The following is a 22,755-nucleotide window of genomic DNA, read 5'->3' on the forward strand; positions in this document are numbered from 1 at the left end:
TTTTCCACTACTCTGAAACAGTCCTCACACACCTCCACAATTAGGTCATCTTTGTCCTCTGTCACTTTGACCTCCAATTCTGAGTCTTTTTACTCACATCAAATAGTCTAAAGTGCCTTTTTGTAACAGACATGAGACTTCAGAAGCCCAGGAAAAGCAAAATCTCCAGACTCTGCACACATGAGATGTTCATAGGTTAATGTATCAATAGGTGTCCTTTGGCATCTTTGAGATCCTAGAATCACTGAGAGAGTAGCTAAGATTAATCTTACGGCTGGTAAACAAGACTGAGAAGCCTTGTGCTCTCAAGAAAATGACTGTACTAGTGAATTCTGGCTCAAGAGGACAAAAACCAGGGAGGGAGAAGGGCACAGAGACAGGGCATCTCTGAACAGGCTCAACGAAACACATGCAAAAACACGCTTGACAGAAGAGCTAATAACCTCAAACATCTGTTAAACCTGATAAAGAGTATTTTTTCCATCACATATTTACTGCCATGATGTTACTCAGTAACATTTTTGTCCTGAAATAATGTGATGCTTTTGGAAGGTGACTGAGTCACTTGAGTAATCGCGATGAACTGCCACAGCTCAGTTGTTAGTTATCAGCTTTAATAAACTCAGCCTAAGAGGGACGGAAGTAGGTCCCCCCTCCGAGAAAGGAAAGACCTGACGTCTCAGCCTTTCACCCACAGGTATCAGAAGGATAGCTAAGCCCAAACCTGTGGCACTTCGTTTTCCTCGGTGAATTTGATAAAAGTGCTTTTGAACCTGATAAACACAGGGTGCACTAAGACTGTGTGCACAGCTGCAAATGAAAGGCATCACATTCTATCTCAAAAGAACAGCATTCAGTTTGCTGATTTTCCTAACCAGCAAACTCCTCTCTGCTCTGAAGCGTTGTGAAAGAGCTCTTCCAGAAAAAAACCAAGAGTGATTAGTTTTTAATTCCCAATGCTTTCCCTCCCCATTACAGTTTCTTTGTACCAAGACAGTTCTGAATGCCTGAGCAGAAGGGACAGCCTGTTAAATACTTTTTAGGCTGTTACAGCCTTAAAATGTGCTGCTTCAGTTGCCAGGATAGAGGCAGGACCAGTGACTAGAGGCCTCAGGGAGGTGACTTTTTGTCTATTCAAGGGAAATCTTTCTGCTTCTTGTGACAGATCAGCTGATAAGTGGTTGGATGGGGATTGCGAGCGACAGCAATGGAAGGTGGACGCTTGCCATGCCAATATATCTCAGAGACCAGATGGAGTTTTTACTGAGCAAAATGTATATTTTACTACTCCCTAGGAGTGGATCAAATAAGTTCAGCGATAATCTGGTTTCCATATAATGGAAGGAAGCCTTCACAGCCACTTGGAAGGCAGTGCCTGAAAAGTCTCTTTTACAGCAGGTAACTCACTGGCTGACAACTGAGCTGAAGGCAGTTTACAGACTATTTCTTTGGTCCTCTGCTGTCACCTGCAGAAACTGCTCACCTGTGGCACATACAGTATATTGCATGGAAATAACAGCAATCCAGTAAAAGTGTGTGAAGCTCGGCACCCAGCTGTAGTGCTTGCTCCACTGTAAGGTGTTCCCTCACATTCAACATAGTGCTGGGACCCTCTTTGCAAAAGAAAACACAGAGCAGGGACCAAAGGGTGCTCTGCAGTGGGACAAGAAGGTATTCGAGAGACAAGAAGGGGAGAGTAGGGATGCAAAGGTTAGGGGTGCTAGCCTGAGAGAATGGGATGTATAATTAAAGAATGGGGAAGATAAATGTCCTGGAGTCCTTATTTGCAGGGTGGAGGTACCTGAAGAGGATTTTTAGCCCTCCTCTCCCTGCATGGGGTTGAAAAGATGGGTTAGCACGACAGGATATCAGCCAACACTGCAAGCTAATGATATGCAACGGTATTGCACCCTCACTTGAGCTCTGCATCCCTAGCTGAGGTTTGCCCTCAGCAGCTCAAGACATTCCAGCTCATGATCACTCTGCCACCTGTTTCCCCCTACCACAGTACCAGGGAATGGCGTGGTTAGTACTTGTCAAGGTGTCTGGGTTTTGCTGCACACGCCTCTTCTGTTTCCTCCATCAGGGTCCTGCGTGGGTGGGTTTCGGTAGAGTGCAGCCTGTGTCTGCCTTACTGCCGGCAGCAGGAGCCGCTTCCTGCACAGGGAGAGAGGGGGCAAACCCCACCATGGACAGCCTCAGTGCATGGCAGGGGAAGGCTGGAGCCAGCTAGCATCGGGTGCTGAGCCACAGCTTGGCCAGCAAGGGAAGGGGCTGAGTGGCCATGTGTGGACGGAGAGGAAAGGTTCTGGAGCAGGGGAGCACCAGCGTGATGTCCTCAGGGCAGCAAGACTTTCTCTTAACTGCATGGGCACACAGAGACCTCTCCCCTTTACTCACTGAGAGTTTAATTTGTGAATGAGACTCTGGTTTGGTAGAAGACACTGGAAGACAGTGGGAGTGCAGGAGGGGTGGGTTGGTGCAGAGTGGTGACCCTGGCATGGGCTGCCTGAACTCTTCTAATGCGAATCCAGAGGTGACTGCAGGAGATCAGGGGCAGAAGGGCTACCTGCCTCCCTTCCTCCCTGGTCATGCATCCTCTTTCTTGACACGTGACATTTGGCAGCCCTAGTTCTGGGGAACCATATGCCAAGACTCTCCTTCCCACACCCCCACATAAAATTCCCACCCATCTTGACCTTTGTTGCTCCTTCATTAACTGTTCTTCATGAAAACATGCTATTAGGAGAACAGGATTCATTGACGTGGCATGCTTTTCTGGGAAAGGTGTTAACAATAATGAAGGACAGAAAATGGAAATGTGGCTTTGAAAAGTTTACTTCACAGGAAACGACAAGCTTCTTTGTGGAAAAATATTGGCCAAGTAATTTAAAATTGCCATAGGTTCTTTTGGGCTTGTCTGTCAAAAATAGGTACCATTTTGATTATCGTGATAGAACTAAAGCAATACATATTCCTTGCTACCTCAACTTCTTAACATGTCTACAGTTACATTTGTACAAACGTGCTTTATACTGAGACAGCTATTCCCATACAGCAAAGAAAATCATCATTCTGATGTGTCAACTTTATAATGACATAGTTATATCTACCCTCTTACCCTATTTTGGCTTTTATTTTTAAATGACCTTCTCTTTCCACAATGGGATTAATTACACCAGTAAAACTTGCAGGGTTGGCCTCGGCAGGAAGAAAATGAATTGTTGCTGCCCATACACTTATACAGCTGTGGCAACAACAGGAAGAAATAATCCACATGCATATATGCTGACTTTCAAGTAGGTGATGCTGTAATGAAATTGAGGTATGTGTGTTAAATTTTAACACCTGTACATTAAAAGCAGGCATATTAAGGACTAGAGTATACTTTACATACAGGAGATCTCAGGAATACCTAACATGAACAGCTTTTGCAGGGAGGAAAGAGTACTACAGCTTTTTCCTTTGGGCAACAAGATTATGCACAACTCCAGAAGCAACTGGAGGCAAATACATTACCTGTGGTATTACAGCAATCTGAGACTGACTACAAATGCAAGGCTTAAGGGATTGTGGGGAAAGCAACTACAAAGTCTCCAGAAAAAACTGGGGACACAACTACTAAAGTTGATATGCTGGATCTGTGAGATAACCAGCAGCATGTTACAAGAAAAAAAAACGGAGCAGAGTGCCTGAAAGAGGAACCTTTCGGCATTTAAATCCCTTTGTGGATATAGCATGTTGTCTTCTTCTAGCAGTCATGTTCGATATATACTGTGGTTCCAAGACTGAACTGCACTGTGTCATTTAAGGTAAAACTGATTTATCCTTTACAAATCTGTCCATCATCCTGAGTATCCATGTGTCTCTTAAATGCACATAAAGCTGAGTTTTGAGCAAGAGGTTGACTTGTACAATGGAAAAGAGAATACCCAGACAAAGCCCCACAGTCAGCTACATCTAAATAAATACATTTAAAATAAAACATCATGTAGCTATTGAATGGCAAAATCTGACATAAATTAATAGTATATTTCATAATAATAGTGGTGTTTTAAATTGTGTAAGTTAATGGATTTGGCAAATGTTGCCTTCTGCCACCAAAGGACAAAGCAAAAGAAGTTTTACAGAAAATGGTGTAATTACATGATATTTACTTTCTTAGAGTCTCCTTATTCCCTAATGAAAAAGAGACCATTTGTTTTAACTTTTTGGATGTGGCTTAAAAGATGTGTGAGTTTATATATGTTTGTTTGCACTAGGTATCAGGAACTTGTTTGAAGAGGCTGGGTGAGCCACAAAAACTATCTTTGCTTCTATTCCAGTACATAGATCATTCTTACCACCTGCTCTAAGAAGGGGACAAAACAGAAAAATTCTCTTTATTGTTTCTTTGATATCTGTTTTTGTCAGCATTAACACTCAGCAAAAAGAAAAAAAACCTTACTGTTCACTTCGCATAAAACAAAAATGACCTATTTCTTCTCCTTTACAGTTTCCTTTCACTTCTTTGGCCCATTCCTGTTTAGTAAGCTTTACAGGTAAACCGAAGCATGTTGATGTGTTTTTGTAACAGCTTGCTGTTAATTGCTTGCTGCTATCCTTCCTCTTGAATATAAAAATGCACAGAAGCATAGTGACAGGAATATTATTATAGCTTCAGGTCTTCTTACCCTCTTTCTAGTTTCATTGCAGCCTAGAGACAGCAAAACTAACAAACTAAAATTTACACCATAGAAAAACACATTTTGCTCTGTACTAAGAGAAACGTAATATTTGGTGTAAAACATGCTCATTCCACTCGCTTTAATGGCAGTAAATAGTACTGTTAGTAACATCTAAAGAATTGGCTCCCTTTTGATCTTATATGCCATTACTGCCTTGTCTATTACCACTATCAATTCTAACTCCTACAATTTAGCTAGGTAAACATTCAAACGAAATGAGGACTTCCCACTTTTTCACTCTGAAGAGTGCTTCCAGATACCTATTTCAACAACAAAGAGATCTTTGGTCATATTTTATGGGCAGTTTCAATTACATGCACTTATTACTCTCAGTTCTTCCATTCCCTCGCTCCAAATGAATGCTTAAACCTCCTGTTAGAGTCATTAACATGGATATGTTTATAATATTTATGAAATTAAATGATTCCAGTACAAGCTGACAATTATTTGTGGTGAGAACACAAAGAATGTTGCAAGCTCTGCTATTGCCACCTGCTGTTCACATTCTCCTTGGAATGGGATGGGTAGGCAGGGTTGCACAACAGTTGCCAAATGGATGACAAGGACTCAGATGTAAGTGCCAAGTGGGTACAAAGTGATCAGAAGGAAAAAAAAAAAAAAAAACCAAACAGAAATACTGTGAACAAAGGTTGAGCAGGAACCTGCAGAAGAGGCCACAAAATGGTCCAGAGTGGTCACTATTTTGGGGTCTCTACCTAGGGACATCTAACTTATAGTCCATACATCCCCCTATCTGTGCATATACATTCTGTTCCCAGCAAGCATCAGCTGTCAGTGACTGCTGCCATCTACTACTAAGTCAAATCTCCACGCTCTTGCTTACCTTGACAGTAGTAGGACATTCTCAGGTTGGCCATTGATGGCTAGTCTTTCTTTGCGTAGCAGGGGAGAAAGAGGTTGCAGTAATTATTCCACTAATGAGGATGATATGGTGCGGTGACAGTGCAGCTAGATAAGGGTTAAAATGCTGGAACTGAAGGCTGAGATCAAGAGCTAGAGAAGGAGAGGCAAAACTGAGAAAGAGGTAGGGACCAGCAATGGAGCAACAAGCAATGAAGCCAGAAGGATTTTGCCCAAGGCATGAAAGGGAATTCCTCAGGGTCATTCCTCCCTCAATGGAAGAGATGGACAAGCAAAGTGACAGAACTGTCAGACCAAGAAGCTTGATAAAAAATGCACCACACAGTGTATACCTAAAGAAATAAGTGCCTCTTGCATTTGCTTTTCCTCTTAATTCTATTGTGGGTGTGTGAACTTTTGCCTCATACACCTTTTACCTTCTGTAGTTCTGTAAAAGGCTCCTTTTCCCCGCCCCATCCTCCGGTGAAGTAACATCGCTGATGCTGGGTTCCGAGATGGCACTGGTAGTTATGGATTTATACTGCACAGGGTATGAAGATGGCAGCCAGTGCCGTACCAAAAGAAGGTACCTTGAATTAGATGCAGAATAGTAGAATATTTGAGAGGCAGCAATGTCTTTTGCTCAAAGTTCTTACATTCATGTAGGCCAATAGTAGTAGCTAGACTGTTTTAGTTGGTGTCAAGGTTGTACATAACAACCTAACAACACTGGCATAGAGGAAGCCCATAGATACCCTTAGGTTTTCTTCCACATGTGAATTGAGAATTGAGTCCTGAAAACTTCACTGATTCCACAAACAACTTCTAAGGGCTCTGCAGCATCAGAAGAACTTGCTTCCATCTCTGCTACAAAGGAAACCAGAGAACCCAGCGAAAAACATTACAACTGTATCTTTCTTCCCCTCTGTTTTGTTGGGCACAAGGTGTTTTTGGTGGAGCCAGAGATACCCGATGAGATGAAAAAAACATTTACATCGTTCATTCCCCCCTCTCTTCCAGACATTACATCACTGCTGGAGTTACAGGAAATCTACATGCTCTTTATCCTTCCAGTTGGAATCAAAACATGAGTATAAGGAAAATGGTGGTTCAAAAACCCAATAACCTTTTTCTCTGGGTGAAAACTCATGTAAAAACTAAATGTGATTGGCCATTAAATCTGTCTTTTGGGTTGCCACACAGACAGATAATCAAAGTGTAAAAAGTATTATTTAAGCTGCCTGAATACAGGGCAAATTTTACCGATCCGGTATTGCTTTTAAAATCTTACCAGATACCAGGACCTATAGAAGAGTAACTTTTCAATGAACAAGTTAATATATTACAGTGAGCTTGTCAGACATCCACGTTCTGCTCTGGTACGTGGGTTACTGTTCAATCTGGGTTACTAAAGGCTCAGGTTGTCTTGCAGCCTGCATGCCTGTTTAAAGCGATGCTTCCAAAGCTGAAGGGCACAGATCTTTCCTGCTTGGGTTTGGTCCACCAGCAGGCCTGTTTGACCACAGCTTATCTGTAACACACAACAGTAAAGGCAAATATTGTCTGTCTTCACCCCTTCAAAATACTAATTGATTGAAACATCGGCATTTTACTGCTGTAGTTAGGCTAGAAGCTTTTATGAGTTAATAATGACACTCTTGCTTGAAATACCCGGGGGTCTAGAGCAGAAATTACAGCTGTTTTGAGCTTTAATGTTTCAGATTTCTCATGCATATAATCATGTTAGTTTTTCCTGGGTGATGCTGTATTTTGATTTATTGTTTAAATTAAGTAGGTGCCGTAGGACCAGAGGTGAACATCAGCCAGTATTTTTACTGGCTCTGGTGTGTTTTAGAGTCAAAGAAAATATCACAAGAATAGTGCTCTGAAATGATGCATCTGAGCTAGAAATAGCTGAGAAATGAATCACACTCATAAACCAGGTGTTTGCTCAGAAATGCCTGGTGAGGTGAGGGATGTGAAGAGCTTTCAAATGCAGAGAACAATAAATGGTAATTCCTAGGTTTTGATTGTTTCCAACTAAACGGGCCAGGAAGGCAGCACCAAAGCACCGCGCCGGCCGGACCGAGCGCTCCCGGCTCTATCTCTCGGCTTCCGGGCCGGGGCCCTGCCACACAGTCGCCCGGGGCGCACTGCCGCGCCGCCGGGGCGCACGTTGCGCGGCCTTGTCCCGTTCCTTACCTCGCCGCCCGACACCCAGCGGCGCGGGCGGGGGCAGGAGGCCCGGGGGCGGGCGGCAGCGGGGAGGCCCGCGGGCGGCAGGCCCCGTCACCAGAGAAGGCCGCAGCGGCCCTGCCCGGCTGCCGGGGGGCCGGGAGCCGCGGCCGTTACCTCAGCGCGGCCCGCCCGCGCAGGCCCCGCGCCGCCATTGGCTGCCGGCGGGGGTGGGGGGAGGCCGCGGCGCGCCGCGGGGAGGCGCGGAGCGGAGCGGGCGCGCCCGCGTAGGCCTGGCCTGCCCTGCCGTGCCTGGCCCTACCCGGCCCGGCGCCCAGCCGGAAGCCGCGCCGATGAGCTGTGCGCGCTGCTTGGCGAGGGGTGTGGGGAACCCCGCGCTGTGGCTAGGTAAGAGGAGACCGCGGAGCGGCGGGCCGCGGGGCCCAGCCCGGCCACAGCCCCTGCCTTCTCCCCCGGGAGGATGTGGGGACAGGGCGCTGTCACCGCCGGCGCCCTGGCTGCGCTGGCCTTGGCCTTGGCCGCGGCCTTCTGGCTGCGGTGCGATGAAGGTATAAACCTCTCCGCACCGGGGCTGTGGCGGGCAGGGGGTGGGGCCTGCGCCTGAGGGGAGGCGGGGGCGGGCCGGGCGGTGGGCGCGTTGGGCCGGCAGTGCGCCCAGCGGCGGCGGGCTTTCCCGGTGCCGAGGGCTGCTCTCCGAGGGGGGCCGCGGAAGCCCGTGGGCGGGCGGGTGTTCCCCGCGGAAGGAAGGGCTGCCTCGCAGGGCCTCGGCCGGGCAGCCCCGCTGGGGGGCTGGGCCGGGGCGTGAGGGAGGCGGCGGCGGGCCCCCGTGACGGGGAGGTGGGCTTGGCGCCGCCGCCCCGCAGTTCCCGCCGGAGCACGGTTTCGCAGCAAAACCAAAGCGAAAGGGCCGGGGCCGGAGCGGCGTGTGGGCGGCAGCGGGCCCCCGGGGCGGCGCGGCACAATGAAACGCACCCCCTTCTGCCACGGGGGGCCGGCCGGGCCGCTCACCTGCCTTGCGAAGGGACGGCCAGGGCGGGGAGCGGGGGGGGAGCGCACACAGGAGCGACCCCCGGCACCTTCGCAGGGGTCCGCCGAGGGCAGCGGTTGCCCGACCCAGACGGGGGCCACCGGGAGGCGCCGTCTCCGCCAGCCACAGAGTGGGCTTTTGTGGCGGCCTGCGCGGGCGAGCCGAGCCGCAGGCACCGCTTGTGTGCGTGTGCGCTAGTGCGTGCGTGCGGGAGCCTGGCTGCCTGCCCCGCTGCTGAGTGACACGGCGGCCCTGGGGAGGGGGCAGGGATGCTGTGCCCGTGCTGGCGCGGCGCGGCGGTGTGCCGGGCTGAGGTAGGGCGCCGAGCGGAGCCGCGGGCTCTCGGCTGCCGTGTGCCGAGCCGCAGCCCCCCGAGTGCGTGCGTGTGTGTGTGTGTGTGTGTGTGTGTGTGTGTGTGCAGGGATCGCGCTCCACTGCGGCGGGGAGGGGGGGAAGGGAGGAGGCAGGCAGGGAGGCGCACTGTGATGAGCAGGGCCTCCAAGTCCAGCCAGCGCCGTCGTCCTGCCGCTCCCGGAGGAGCCCGGGGCGGGGGAGCGGCCGCGCACGGACGGCTGCTTGAGCGGGGTGGCGGCGCGTCCTGCCCCGGGGGAGGAGGCCGCAGCTCCGCATCGGGCGCCCGCTTGTTCATTTTTTATTTGTCATTGTTTTCGGAGGGGGGCGAGCCGGGGGAGCAGAAGGTGGGTCGTTGGTGGGTTTTTTTTACACCCCCTCCCCCCCCCCCCTTTTTTTTTTTGCAGGTGCCCGCAGCGCAAAGCGGTGCCTGTAAAGTTTTGTTCGCGTGCGTGCGGGCTGCGAGCGGCGGCGGCCCGGGCTGGGATGCGGGGCCCGGGGCCCGGCTGTCCGCCGCTTTCCGCCGCACCGCGGCTGCCGCGGCCGGGGCTGGCGTAGGCGCCCCCTGGGAGAGCCGAGTGCGGGCATTAAACCCCCCTCCCTCCTCCCCGCCGCCCTCCTCCGCCCCCCTCCGTCCCTCCCTCCCTCGCTCTCTCCCTCCCTCCCTCCCTCCCTCTCCCCCGTGCGCGGCCATTGCAGTGACCCCGGCCGGCCAAGGATGATCACGAACACGCGGGGCTTCCTGTGGTCGGACCTGGAGACGCGGGCGCTCCTGGAGATCTGGGGCGAGGCGGACGTGCAGTCGGCGCTGGACGGCAACTTTCGGAACAGCCATGTGTACCGGGACGTGGCCTGCCGCCTGGCCGAGCTGGGCTTCGAGCGCACCCCCGAGCAGTGCCGCATCCGCATCAAGGGCCTCAAGCGCCAGTACTACCAGGCCCGGGACGGGCTGAAGAAGAACGGGCACGCCCGCAAGATATGCAAGTACTACGACGAGATGGACCGGATCCTCAGCTGCCGGGGGGGCCCCGACGGCGCCCCCGAGCCGCTAGCCCCGCCGCCCGACGGCGCCCAGCCGGCGGGGCCGCTGGCCGGGCCGCCAACGCCGGGCACGCCGCACAACAGCCGCGAGGTGGACGCCGAGCTGGACGAGGACGCCGAGCTGGAGTCCCCCCGCGACAACTTCACCGAGGACTCCGGGGAGTGTTCCTCCTACGCCGACCACCCCATCAAAGTGGAGTGCCCCCCCTTCGCCATCCCCGTGCCTCCGGGCGACGGTGAGTAGCCGGCGGGCTCCCGGCGCCGGGTGTCCTCCCCTCACCCCTCGGGCAGCGCGGCCCCCCCGGGGCTCTCACAGCCCAACTGCCGGTGTCTCTCTCCAGCTAGCGTGCTTCTAGTGGCTTCTGCCATACCCTCCGGCTCTCGCGGCGGCCGCTGCGCTCCGAAATCCGCCCATGTCTCCCCCCGCTCCCGGCACCTTGCTCGTTCCTGAGAGCTCCCCCCCGCCCCCCGCGAACGCCGCCGCTTGGAGGGGGAGCGGGCTCCTGCGGGGGGCGGGAAACGCTGCAAACCGGGTAGGGGGAGATGCTGGGGGACGGAGACCATAGTGAGCTTTTATCGGTGTTTATCGATAGGAAACCAATGGAAAACTAGCGCAGAGATTAGCAAGACAAAGTGTCAGGTAGCGCCGTACAAGAAAACGGGCATCCTCGCTGGAGGATTTGCCTTTTCCCTGCAGACTATTGTACTGTTTTGTTAATCGGTATTAAAATGGTGATGACGAGAATACCTGAAAAATCTGCTTATTGTTGCAGATGGGCAAGAAATCTAGGGGAGAGCTTTTATGGAATTAATAGCTTGAGTTGTTTCAGAAACACTGCTGCTAACTTTAGCGGGCATGTGGACAGAAACAGCCCTTAGATAAAGCCTGTCCTTTCCTTGCTCATTCTTTACCCTCGGCTCCGTATTTCTGTTGTGGAGGAGGGGGGACAGTGCTATTTGTTTGTTTTAAATCTAGACTAGTGCTGTGGTTTTAATACAAACATGAACCTGTCTTCAGAAGTTGACATCACTGAGGAACTGGCCAATTGGTTGACATCTTACCAACCTTCTTTTTGCACATAAACCCCATCAAAGAGTTGTTTACACTAATGTCTTTTGAAATGCAAATTCAGAATGCCAGCAGACTGAAACTCAATTTAGATTAATGTAATTACCTGCAATACACAAATGAGACTATACTATTTAATAGCCTTCACTTAAACCTTTTTAGAAGATCAAAAAGACTCCTATTGTTGAAGTTTAGTACTACAACAATTAAAAGATGCCTCTGTGTGATTTTCCTGTAACCTTTATAACTTTATAGAAGGTTCTGGTTTTGCTTTGGTACTCTGAAATAAAAATATCTGAAATAAGTACAATTCACCTTGAAAAAGTATAACAACATTGTGGCGCATTAGGTGCACATCTCAATAGAGAGTTTTTTAACTGCTTCTTAGAAAAATACTTTTCTTCAGAAAAATAATTGTCTCTCTTCTTGTTTTAGGCTTTAAAGAAATTAATGCTCCAACTATTACCCCACCTCTCAATCAGCCCAAAAGATCAAAAAAACGCCATGCAAATTTAACATTGGATAAAATGATGGAAAAATTCCTGCAGCAGAGTGTGGATACAGAAGAGAAATTTTACAGATATGAAGAGCAGAGGCTCAAAATTGAGGACAAGCGTCGGGAAGCTGAGCATGCTCGAGAGCTCCAGATGTTACAGATGTTGGGACAGATGTTGGCAGGAATTTCTTCTACGGTATCACAAAGGTCACAATCTATACCAGCAAGTCCGCCTCAGAGAGCGAACCATCGTTCATATGGGGATAACTTTAATTATAATGCTATGACAGCAGCACTTTCTCCACCGATAGGTACTTCCTTCTATAGCATAAATAAAAGCTAGTTTTTTTTAAACTTCTGTGTGAAAGCACTGGTAGTAAGTAGCTTTGGAAATAAAAGCTAATTGGAATTATTTAATATTGTGGTGAAGGTGTCTGTCTGATGTAAAATGAAATTAAAACCTCATTCGTACCATTGTACTGATTATTTAATATAGATACATTAGCAACACAAATTTTGATGGGCAAAAAATAAAACCTTTCAAACCCTGTAAACATTGGGGACTTCCTTCCACATTCACAGTTCTGTAAAGTGAAGTTAGAAGTTTTATATGTAAAAGGCAAGTAGCACCTTTGCTGAAAATTGTCTGGAAACATTAGGTACCTTGTAGCGGAAATTCTGCTGCTGTTAACAGGCGTAACCCAGTACATGATGTTGTGGCTGTGCATGTGTTTTTTCAGGGTTGGGAAAAGAGTGAAGTTTTGCCTACACTGAACTCAGTCAAATGTTAAAATCCAGCTTCTTTTAATCAAAATTCTAAATCTTATCTTTAAATTAAACATCATTATATGTAGTGGGTGTAATAGAAGATGAAAATATTGGTATATTTTTTTTTCTACACTAGCTCATTTATAAATTCTTTGGGTGTCTGAATTTATTTTGAATAAAAAGGCAAAGCAATAACTCTAGAATTAGAATTTATGCACGGACGTTTCCTTCTGTACCGTATGCGTGGGCCAGAAGCTGATAATCAGATATTGGCATTCATTATCAGACTCGGGATCTGTGGCTCCATGTCATTTATGTTTATCATGGTCTCTTTGTACATGGAGGTAGACTGCATGGGCAGGAGGAAAACAGGGATACTGTTATCAATGCTGAAACCAGAGTCAGTTTGGGGCTTAGTGGTTGTAGCCTGCCACGTGGAAATGAAACAAGTCTCATTCTGTTTGAATTCTGAATTTCACACTGCTCAGGTAAAAAAAGTGTGGTTTGAAGAGAAAGAAAAACACTCAGCCTCAGTGCTGAATAATAATCTGGCATGCCAGACCCTAAAGGGCATTCTATGATTACTTGAGAGGATCTTGGAGCCTTTTCAGTTCTGTTACCTACTGCGTTTCCCTGTAAAATGGATGAGGGACTGGGGGGTTAGGCCTATTGAAGGTTTAGGCTGGCTGACTTGATGGTGTTTCTTCTTGACTGGACAGTTGGTCTGTAGCATTCCTTGATGGCAGCAGACTTCTGTAGGTAAATTACAGCATACATATGGATTCTGTGTTTTAAATGTTATTTTTACTTTTAAGTTAAAAGGAAATCTGGAGCGCTTTAGAAAACCCTTTAGGAAATTGTTTAAGGTTCTAGACTGGGGTGATGGTACCTACAAGAACTTGCCATTACTTCTGAGACATTTTGTGTTGAAAGAGTTTCAGTATCTGTAAAGACTTGAAACTAAAGTTCAGTTTTTCTTACTGGATTTCATCATGTAGGTATACAATCATACTACACTGTGCAAAAATGCATTATATATTTAACTATAGCAAGAGCAACTCGGGATTATCATATTTTAATTTTTTATTTTAATATTTTAATTGGTGAAGGTGTAACAAAGCTATAATAAAATGTGAAAATAATGCTTCAGTCAGCACATCTGATAAGGATTTTAGATTTCAGTTGTGTATAGCTAAATATGCCTTAGTGATTCTGTAGATAGAGTGGGGCTCTATTAAGAATTGCTGTTTGTACAATTCTCTGTTTTCTCCCTTTTTATTATTCAATTACTTTACATATAAACAAAAAATGACAAAGAAACAGAGGACCTCCTTAACAACATTGCACTCTAAGGGTTGCAAGCTACATGATAAGTGTATTTCTTGTGTGGTTGAAAACCACTGAGTGTATGAAGTGTGATTTAAAGACAATAATCTGCCTTATTTCCAGAGGAGATGAGCGTTTTGTTCTCCTCTGGGTCACTGCAGTGCTATTTTGGCCATAGTCCAAAACAGGGTGTTTTTTTCTTTTTTTTTTTTTTTTTCTAAATCTCAGCAAGAATGGGATGCCTGTATTATAGAAGGATTTTAAAAGCAAAAGATCAGCCAGGAGTATTTATCATTATTGAACACTAAAGCATTTTATTACTGAAGATTAGTGTGTCTGGTTTAGGTGTAGAGTCAGTGGAAGACTGAGAAAAAGATGCTTTCTGCTGATAGCGCACAGATGCAGAGTTTTCTTGTGTATTACATTTTTTCCCCACTATTATGTCCAAAATTTCTGGAACAGTTTTTCCTACACCACCACCACCATCTCCACCCCCCACCCCCACCCCGATTTTGGAATTAGGGGGTGGAGTTACTAAGTTTCATACAGCTGAAAATAAGGAGTTATCATGGGATTTTTTTACATAATAATGTATTACCATATAGCAGTTCCTTGAAAACTTTTTAGAAGATCTGTGAAAAACCAGAGTTAAGGTCTAGGAGACTAATACTAATGTTCAAATAAACCCCTCTTATGAACAGAATTGTGCAGTTAATGAGGAGCTTTGTTCAAATACAAGTGCTTATTCTTTTAGTGTATTTGCTGCAATTTATAGTTAACTCATTGTTGAGAGAAGTATTGATCTTCAGATTTGTCCTATGTTAGGTAAACAGTTTCTCTTTATTTGTAATTGTTGAAATACTTTCTTCTAAATTTTTCTAGTCTTTTGAAACACTAATTTGAATATGTAGCCTTCTGAGTGTGCAGTTGTTGTAATATGTAGCTTGACATGTAGCTTTGCATCAGAGATCTGTAGTGGTATTATAGCTTAAAATTATCTTTGTGTGCTATTTGTAATGTTGTGCATCCAGTGCATTGGATTATAGTTTTGCAGAAAGACTTCCATTACGCTTTGTAACCATCTGCCAAAATAAAAAAAGCAGTGAGATAGGCTGTGGTTCTGCTAAGAGGTGGAAGTCTTTAAGGGGAAGCAAAAAATAAAGCTAGGGTGTACATTTGAAATGTGGTTTTAGTTGCTCTGTGCTTGCTCTGTATCTGTATGTGCTTAGCCCTTACTAAGTGTACCTATTACTGTTGAGTTTATTTGTGGAAGTGATTTCAGGCTGAACTAAGATGATATTTCTAGTTACAAAATGTTCATGTAGCTATGGGTTATTTCTTCTGGGTGGTTGTTTCTTTCTGTACCTAAGCCCTAAATTAGGACTGTGAGCAGTCGATGGGAATATTCTTTGCATCAGACCCTAAATTCGTTTTTAAAATGATCACCTTCTCTAGTTACTGTTTTCCTTTGAGTGATGAAGCATTTGGTTTTTAGAAGTATGTCACTTTGTATCTCTGATTTTATCAGTGTTTATGAATAGTGTTTCAAAAGAAATGCTGATAGTAGTTTAAGGAAGAACATACTTTAAAGTAACACTTATTTTCTTCTTTTCAGTTATAGAGAGATCTTTTTCACTGCACAGAACACACTCTCTAAAGGATATGGAGAATATTTTTCAACTGGTGCGCAATGTTATCCCCCCTTTAACAGGGAAAAGGCATAAAGGTCAAGATGGACGCATAGGCATTGTTGGAGGATGTCAAGAGTAAGTAAAACAGAGATTTTATTTTTGTTTCTGAGAGAGTTTGAGGATGTCATAGGTACTTGTAGAAGCCATTCAAACTCACCTTCCATGAGTATTTTCCAGAGAGCTTTACTAGTCCATCATGATCATGCATACTTATCAAAAAACATGTTTCCCTGCAGTTGTGTTGCAAAATTTTGGTAGTAAATGTGGTTGAAACAGAACACTCTTTGTGTCTGTGTCTACCTTCTCTCTGGTTTTTGACCACCACATTCTCTCTGCTTTCAGTGTTACTCTTTTCCCATTGCATGACGAAGTTCTAGAATAAGTAGAGTAAGACAGTGGCACATCTTAATTTTTTTTTTTAATACATTTTGGTATCTTGGGAACTGGGTCTCTTAAATCAGAAATAGAGTGTTTTCTTACTGTGTACTTTTTATTAGGATAAAATGTAGTGGTTACTAGATTCTGTCAATACCTTGTTTTATGTTCTGGAATAATAGAAATAGTGTGTTTCAGGAGAAAAAAAAGAGATAAAGTATAAATCAGTTAAATGCTCTGTTGACCTAGAAAGAAATCAGGTGCTGTTCTTTTCTTGACCATGTTCAGTAATCTGCACAATACTTTGAATGAGGCACTACACCTTCCTGTTTTTCATTTTCCCCACTTGGAGTAGAGATGGCATCTTTCTCCTGTGAGAGAGATCTGCCATTGGATATCTGCCATTAATAAAAATTCCATGATGAGCAAAAAGGTGCTGTCTTATAGCTGGGTTGATTAGCCAGGAGTTAGTTTTCCTGCTGGTCAGATGGGCTTAGGTTCTTACCTCTTGGCAGAAGTAAGCACCTCTGGAGGGTGATTCTGCCCATATCTCTCTCTTCAGTCTTCATAAAGAGAATTTAGGGCAACTGGAATCACAGTTTTGGCACTTTAGTTCAGCATCTAAAACCAGATGGGACTGATCCAGGTCACAGATCCCAGATTTGACTTGCAAACAGTGCTTGACCGTTGTTTTGTTTTGTTTGCCTCTAAACTTTTAAGTTGGTTGTCTGAGAAAAGTTTGGGTTTTTTATGGCATGATCTTTATAAATATTTCTATGAAAGGATCAGGTGGCTAAGGTGAAATCCTGCACCTTTGAAATCAGAACAAGGTTTGAGATTGGTTTCAGTGTAGCAAGACTATCTGTCTTTTAGAGAAAAAAAAAAAAGGGAAAACTTAAAAAAATTTGCTCTTCGGTTTGGGACTTCATTACGGCAGGCTAATTTTAAGATTATCTAATCTCATGACTGTGTTTCCTAACCTAAATTGTATTTCGTTCTAGATACACTGGAGCACCATATTTTGCTGCAATTACAGCTCTCAAAGTGGTACGTGATCTTTTATACCAATCCAAAACGAACTTTTCATCATTTGTATTGGCGAAGTGCCATTTTTTAAAAAGCATTCGTTCTGTGCTGCATGTGAAATTTGAGTTCTAAAAGGTCTTCTATTTAACAAAGAAAATCCTTAGTTCTGGATATTTGGAAATACTTTGTAAATATGTGTCATTTGCTAAGTTTTCTGTATTTTCTCTGTACAAGGTGAAGTTAAACATGTTAACAAACTGAAGATTCTGGAGGCAGAACTGTTTTATCAGAGACTTGGATAGGAACTTTCAAAACTTGATGAAATATTTTCTCCAAAAGTGGACAACAAAATAGCTTGAGATTAATGTTTAAAGTTGTGTTTTCAGTGCTGCAGTCAGTTTTTCAGAATTTTTTTCTGGACCTGATAAGTGTGTTGAATGAAGTAACTTTCAAAACCTACAACTTCAGGCTAGTAAAATTCTTATGTGCTCTAAGTCTAAAAATTGTTGATTAAATTTAATGTGATTTTTAATAGCCTGTTTTATTTACATTATAATCTTCAGCAGAAGTATTTTCAAAGCTTTTTTTTCCTAGAAGTGTGAGCTTCCTTATTTTAGTGACATATTAACTGGCTAAAAATATATTTACTGTGGACTATGTAAATACAGTGGTCATTATTCAAATGTAAAAAAATCATACTTGCCTAACACATATACTTTTCAGTACTCTGTAGTCTGTCAGTACTTTCAGTTCACTGTGTATGTTTCTCTTTTGAAGATTTGTTTCAGTAAGTAGGTAACCAATCCCGGCATTTCCACCCCTCCACCCCCCCCAGGCTGCAGTCCCTCAAGGATTTAAAACTGAAATTATATTATTTAATGATCTTCTATAAGATACCAAGGCCGCTCAGCTTTCTGTTCACTTTGTGCAAGTACAGTAGCATACTAGGAGGGCCCCATTGAAGTCACTTGGTCTCAGATCATTACATCTGCACATAAAGAGTCATAGGATCAATTGCCTGCATTGTTTGGTAGCTTGAAATGTTAAATGTATAGTAATAAAGCAGAACAGACACTTTCTTAACCTTGGGAAATGTTAATATGCAAGACAGGTACAAGATCAAGCTTTCTGGTCACTGCTTACATAGTTTTTATATGTATGTCTGATTTTTTTGAGTTGATAACAGAAGCTTGAGGCTAAACTCCTCAGCTTTAATGTTTATTTAACTTAAGGGGTGTTGTTGAAATTGTGCCAGCCTTTACCTGATATGGATCTGGCCCACTGAGTAAAAATGGTAGGGCTGGAAAGATACACATAAGATTGCCATAGCTGTATTTTGCAATTATATTACAGTACTATCTTTCCTCTGTAATGTAACCTGTCTCTTGTTCAGCTGTGTTCTTTTGCCTTTCTTCCTATTGTACATGTGACATTTTAGTCTTGCTCATCTGCAAATGAGAAACATTTCTGAAGTGAATAAAGGTTCAAAACACAATGACTGTATTTTCAGTCGTCCTGTTGGTGAGAAACAGAAAAAAATTACATTGGAAGTTGGATACAAAAAAAATTCTCCAAAACATTGCATGATAGTCTGTGCCAAAATAGAAAAAATAAAGTTTGCTTGAACTACTGAGAAGTAAAATTCAAGTGAATTATTCACTGAGTAAAATTTGGAATGATAAAGTTATTATTAAGTATAAATTTGGTAATTCTGTTTGCAAATTTTCTTTTTTAGGGTGCAGATTTGTCCCATGTGTTTTGTACCAAAGATGCAGCAACAGTAATCAAATCATATAGTCCAGAGCTGATTGTTCATCCAGTTCTGTAAGTGACTTAATTTTTGTTTAAATGAGCAAGTCAGGATTATTAGTTTGAGCATTTAAGTCTGACAGTTGATTAGTTTGCGTTATTTCTTTTTCTGAGTTACAGGGTGGATGAGCTGGAGCTTACAAAACCTACTGGGTTTGTCCTTACATTACAAACAGTTAGATATTTAATGTAGGTACAATCAGTTGTGAATTTTTTTCGTTACTGTCGAAGTACAATTTGTTGAAAAGCAAAGATCTTGCTTTCTACTACTTGCTGACGTGTTCTGTGATTGTAATGCGTTTAACTGTGAACAGTAGCAAAATCCAGAACTAAGAATCGCTACAAGTCAGCATTTTAGAATCTGCATTTGAAAAGCAAATAGAGTGTGTTCTTTTGCTTCTTCAATCCTAATAGTATTTAACAGTAGCATATCTTTTTTCCTGTCACTGCTGTGTATATAGTAATCTATGCAAAATTACTGGGCAAGAGGGATGGTGATTCTCATTTTTCTTCATGTTGCATTAGATACACACCTATTCCTGGGAATAAATGTGTGTTCTAAAATGAGCTAAAATACAGAATTTATTAACAAGAGGATGACAAGTTTAATAAGTAGCTGTTCTAATAGGAAAAATCGGTGTGTGCTTCTCTGAGTTTGTGTTCTGAAGTACGTTACTGATTGATGAACTTTTACAGGGTAAATTGTTTCAATTAGGTGTTATGATGGTTTACAATGCAAATGAGAATTAAGGTGTGTGTCTTAGGTGTATTTCCCTGAGCTTAGCTTGCACCAATGCGTGTCACAGTGTGTTGCTGTACATAGCAAAGCTGTGATTAAGCTAGAAAAAGCATAATTTAAAATTGCTGTCAGGAAGGATTTATGACGGTAGAAATATTTCAGTGCCCAAGAAGAAGAATATGATCTCCCTTATGGGCATGCCAGCGCTTGGAAGTCATAAGTTTATTATATTCTAAAGGTGGGTTTCACTTCTGTTGGTGTAGAGAGAGGTGCTTAGAAAGAAGTCAGTTAAACGGGCAGATATCAAGGGTTGTATTTTGTTGGGTTTCAGGTTTGTTGCTTTGGTTTTTTTCCAAAGAGAGGAGAAATCCATGACTTTGTGGATTTTAGATAGGGAAAAAATGATGTTTGAAAGCAAGGGGAAGATACAAGGGTAGGTTTTTTACCAGTCCAACTGCATTAGCCTCTAAAATCCAAAAGGCACATCTTTAGTTGATGTCTGATATCATATGATAACAAATGAGATGAAGGATCTCAATAGCAGTATTAGCTTGTAACTTAGGTTGTCTTGATGGATGACGCTCAGTGTACAGCACAGAGTTGTCTTGTATGGGAAGGAGTTGACCTTGCCTTGGGAGAAGCATTTTTTGTATGCCCAAGGTTCTTGGTGTCTGTGGCAATGGAAAATGTTAATAGAAGCAGAAGCAGCATAGAGAAAAAGGGAGGTGACAATGTGTAAACAGTAAAAATTCTGTTCATGTAGGTCCAGATTGTGCCTACTAAATAAGGATATTTTTTTTATATGCAGATTCTCAGTGTCTTCTGTGGAATTCACATCTTAAAGAAAACTCTGATCTTTCTGTTCGCAAAGACAACTTTTGATTTTAAACTTCAACTCTGTCTATAAATTCCTCCAGATGTACTAAGTGCAGTGAATCTAGAAATTTTCATATCCATATAGCTTTATGTCTGAAACTCAAATGTTTAATATTTTTATTACAACTCTGATTAATTTCACCCAGACATCTGGCTAATTGCATGAAGCAATGGATCTGTAAATATTGTTTATATGACATTCAAAATTTAAAAATGCAAATATCAGAATGTTCTGATTTTGTTTGTCAAATTTTCTCGTATTTTTATCTCTTCTGCTTCATTCAAGGAAAAGAGAAAACAGTCTTTTCTGGTTAGAAAGGAAGAATTCTTGACTGACTATAGAGCCCAGGTTTTATTCAAATTTACACAAACAGCCTATTTTTCTCGTAAAGTCCTTTGTCTTCAGTGTCACACTTTTCATATGATCTTTTATATGTTGTGGAGCCATTCGAGTTCTGCAGGCACGGCCAGCCGCTCTTGATTCAGAGCCTGATCTCTTAAACAGTCTTTGTACTTTCTCCGGGGCCGCACTTCACGCATGGAAGAACCTCCGGGTAAAACCCACCGAGCAGCTACGTCATTGTTTTCTTTTGTGTCTCTCCTTAAAACTTTGCTTTGTTATGATTTCTCCATGACCCTTCAGAGTAACTAGGTAGCTGTTGTACCACTCTCTTATTATGCTAATCATAATTATGGCCCCATGTACTCCTCAATTCACTGTTTGAACAGCTTGGCATTTCGCCAGGGTTCAGCTGCCATTTTGTAGTGCCAGGAGTCTGACATTTTATCATCTGCTCTGTGACTTGGCTGCTACTACCTTTCCCTACTGCCTTCACCTCACAGAGGATCACCTCAGGGGAAGAGCATGCTCTTTTTTTTGCTGCTGCCCCCTGAATGTAAGGGCTTTTTTTACTTGTTAGAGCTGCCATCGTGGATCTTGTGTGGCATGACTAGGGAAGGTATGTGAGAGCTAGAAGTTGCACTGTTGCATTTCATGTCCTTGGCAAATGTCTGTCACTTCAAGGATGCAATGAATGTTATGTGAGAGTGAGCGAGATTGCAGAAGGAGGGTTATGGAAATGGTCATCTATCTTGCAGCATTGCCAGGGCAATTCCATGTGGCCCCAGCTGCAGACCATCCTGGGATCCCTTTTGGTGTAACATCCTGTGCTGGGAACACACATAACGCAACTTTCTGGTTTTTGTCTCATTACTTCATTCCCTGTTCCTGTGAGTTAAGGTAAGAGAGCTAGGACTGGACATGGTAGCCTGGGATCTGGAAAGACAAATTTTCAGCACCTGGCTCTGTGCATCCTCACCACCTGAGCTGAATAATGACAACTATAATAATGGGCCATGAATAGTCAATAGTAGCTTTTCCTTTTTATACAGGGATTCTGTCAAATGCATTATGGCCCCTTCAATGGCGACTTGGTATTAATAAAAGTATTAATTAAAAACTGACCAGCTAACCAGTGCAGTATTTTTGCTGAGTGACTTTCTGCTTCCCTGTGGAGAAATGAAAAGTGAGTATTGCAGAGGTCGAGGTCTTTTGAATAGGGAGTATACTGAGTCTTGGGCACAGCTGCCTTGCTTTTGTCACCACTGCCCCCAGTTTGTGCAACATTCTTCTGTTTTCTCAGCTAACATGCTCCTGTGGCAAACTCTGCACAAATGCAGACAAGATGAAATTTAGGTTTTGCATTTTATTGAGTTTTATTACACGCATTTTCTGTATGGATTTCTACTTTATATGTGTTTATACTTACATTCTTGCATTAGTGTTGGCAACTTTCTGGAGAACAGTTTTCAGGAGCTTTTTTATATTCCCGATGTTAATTCCCTCACTCAGGTCAGGTTGAATAGATTTCTTGGATACCTGTGTTGGGTTAGCTTATCCTGTCTTGATAGGTGAGTGATCACAGAGTTTAATGAGCTATATGAACCCAGCTGGTTATATTTTAAAAGAAGCGAGGGTAAATCTATTGTGTTAGATGCTCCTTTTGCAAGGACTTTTTTTATAATCTTACAGAGTTTTTCTTTCTCTGTAGGCCAGGAAAGATCAAGATACTGCTGAGTAGCCCACTTCTAACCTGATTGTCAGACAATTTGTAAAGTCAACAGTCGATACACTCCTTGATCTCCAGAGTTTTATCAGAGAAGTAGAATGAGATGTCAGGTCATCAATTTCTTGTGGTCCTGAAGAAGTCACGTAATTTTTCCATTATCTCCAAAAAAGTCACCCTTGAACTAGGTACGGATTTAGAACCTTCCTCCCAGCTGGTTATACCAATGGGTCTGTATGGACTAGTAAAGATTGCCAGAATTGCTGAAAGTCTTCTAGTTCATTGGAGAGTTCAAGTTTTGGTTTGGATTT

The 22,755-nt window shown here is 43.8% G+C and overlaps 1 protein-coding gene across 7 annotated transcripts in view; it reads left to right on the top strand.

Annotated features, from left to right (window-relative positions):
- The first annotated feature begins 7,629 nt into the window (after window positions 1-7,629).
- Window positions 7,630-22,755, top strand: part of NAXD (NAD(P)HX dehydratase) — a 50,431-nt gene continuing 35,305 nt past the window's right edge. Inside the window, exons 1-6 of one of the 7 annotated variants that reach the window (XM_056329651.1) lie at window positions 7,641-8,171; window positions 9,862-10,439; window positions 11,708-12,079; window positions 15,478-15,628; window positions 16,930-16,975; window positions 18,690-18,778. In XM_056329651.1, coding sequence (XP_056185626.1) covers window positions 9,881-10,439; window positions 11,708-12,079; window positions 15,478-15,628; window positions 16,930-16,975; window positions 18,690-18,778 — 1,217 coding nt within the window. In that variant the 5' untranslated portion in view covers window positions 7,641-8,171; window positions 9,862-9,880. The other 6 variants (XM_056329650.1, XM_056329649.1, XM_056329652.1 and 3 more) reach the window with 6 other exon arrangements.

Source organism: Falco biarmicus, chromosome 2 (assembly GCF_023638135.1).
Source record: "Falco biarmicus isolate bFalBia1 chromosome 2, bFalBia1.pri, whole genome shotgun sequence".
NCBI lineage: Eukaryota > Metazoa > Chordata > Aves > Falconiformes > Falconidae > Falco > Falco biarmicus.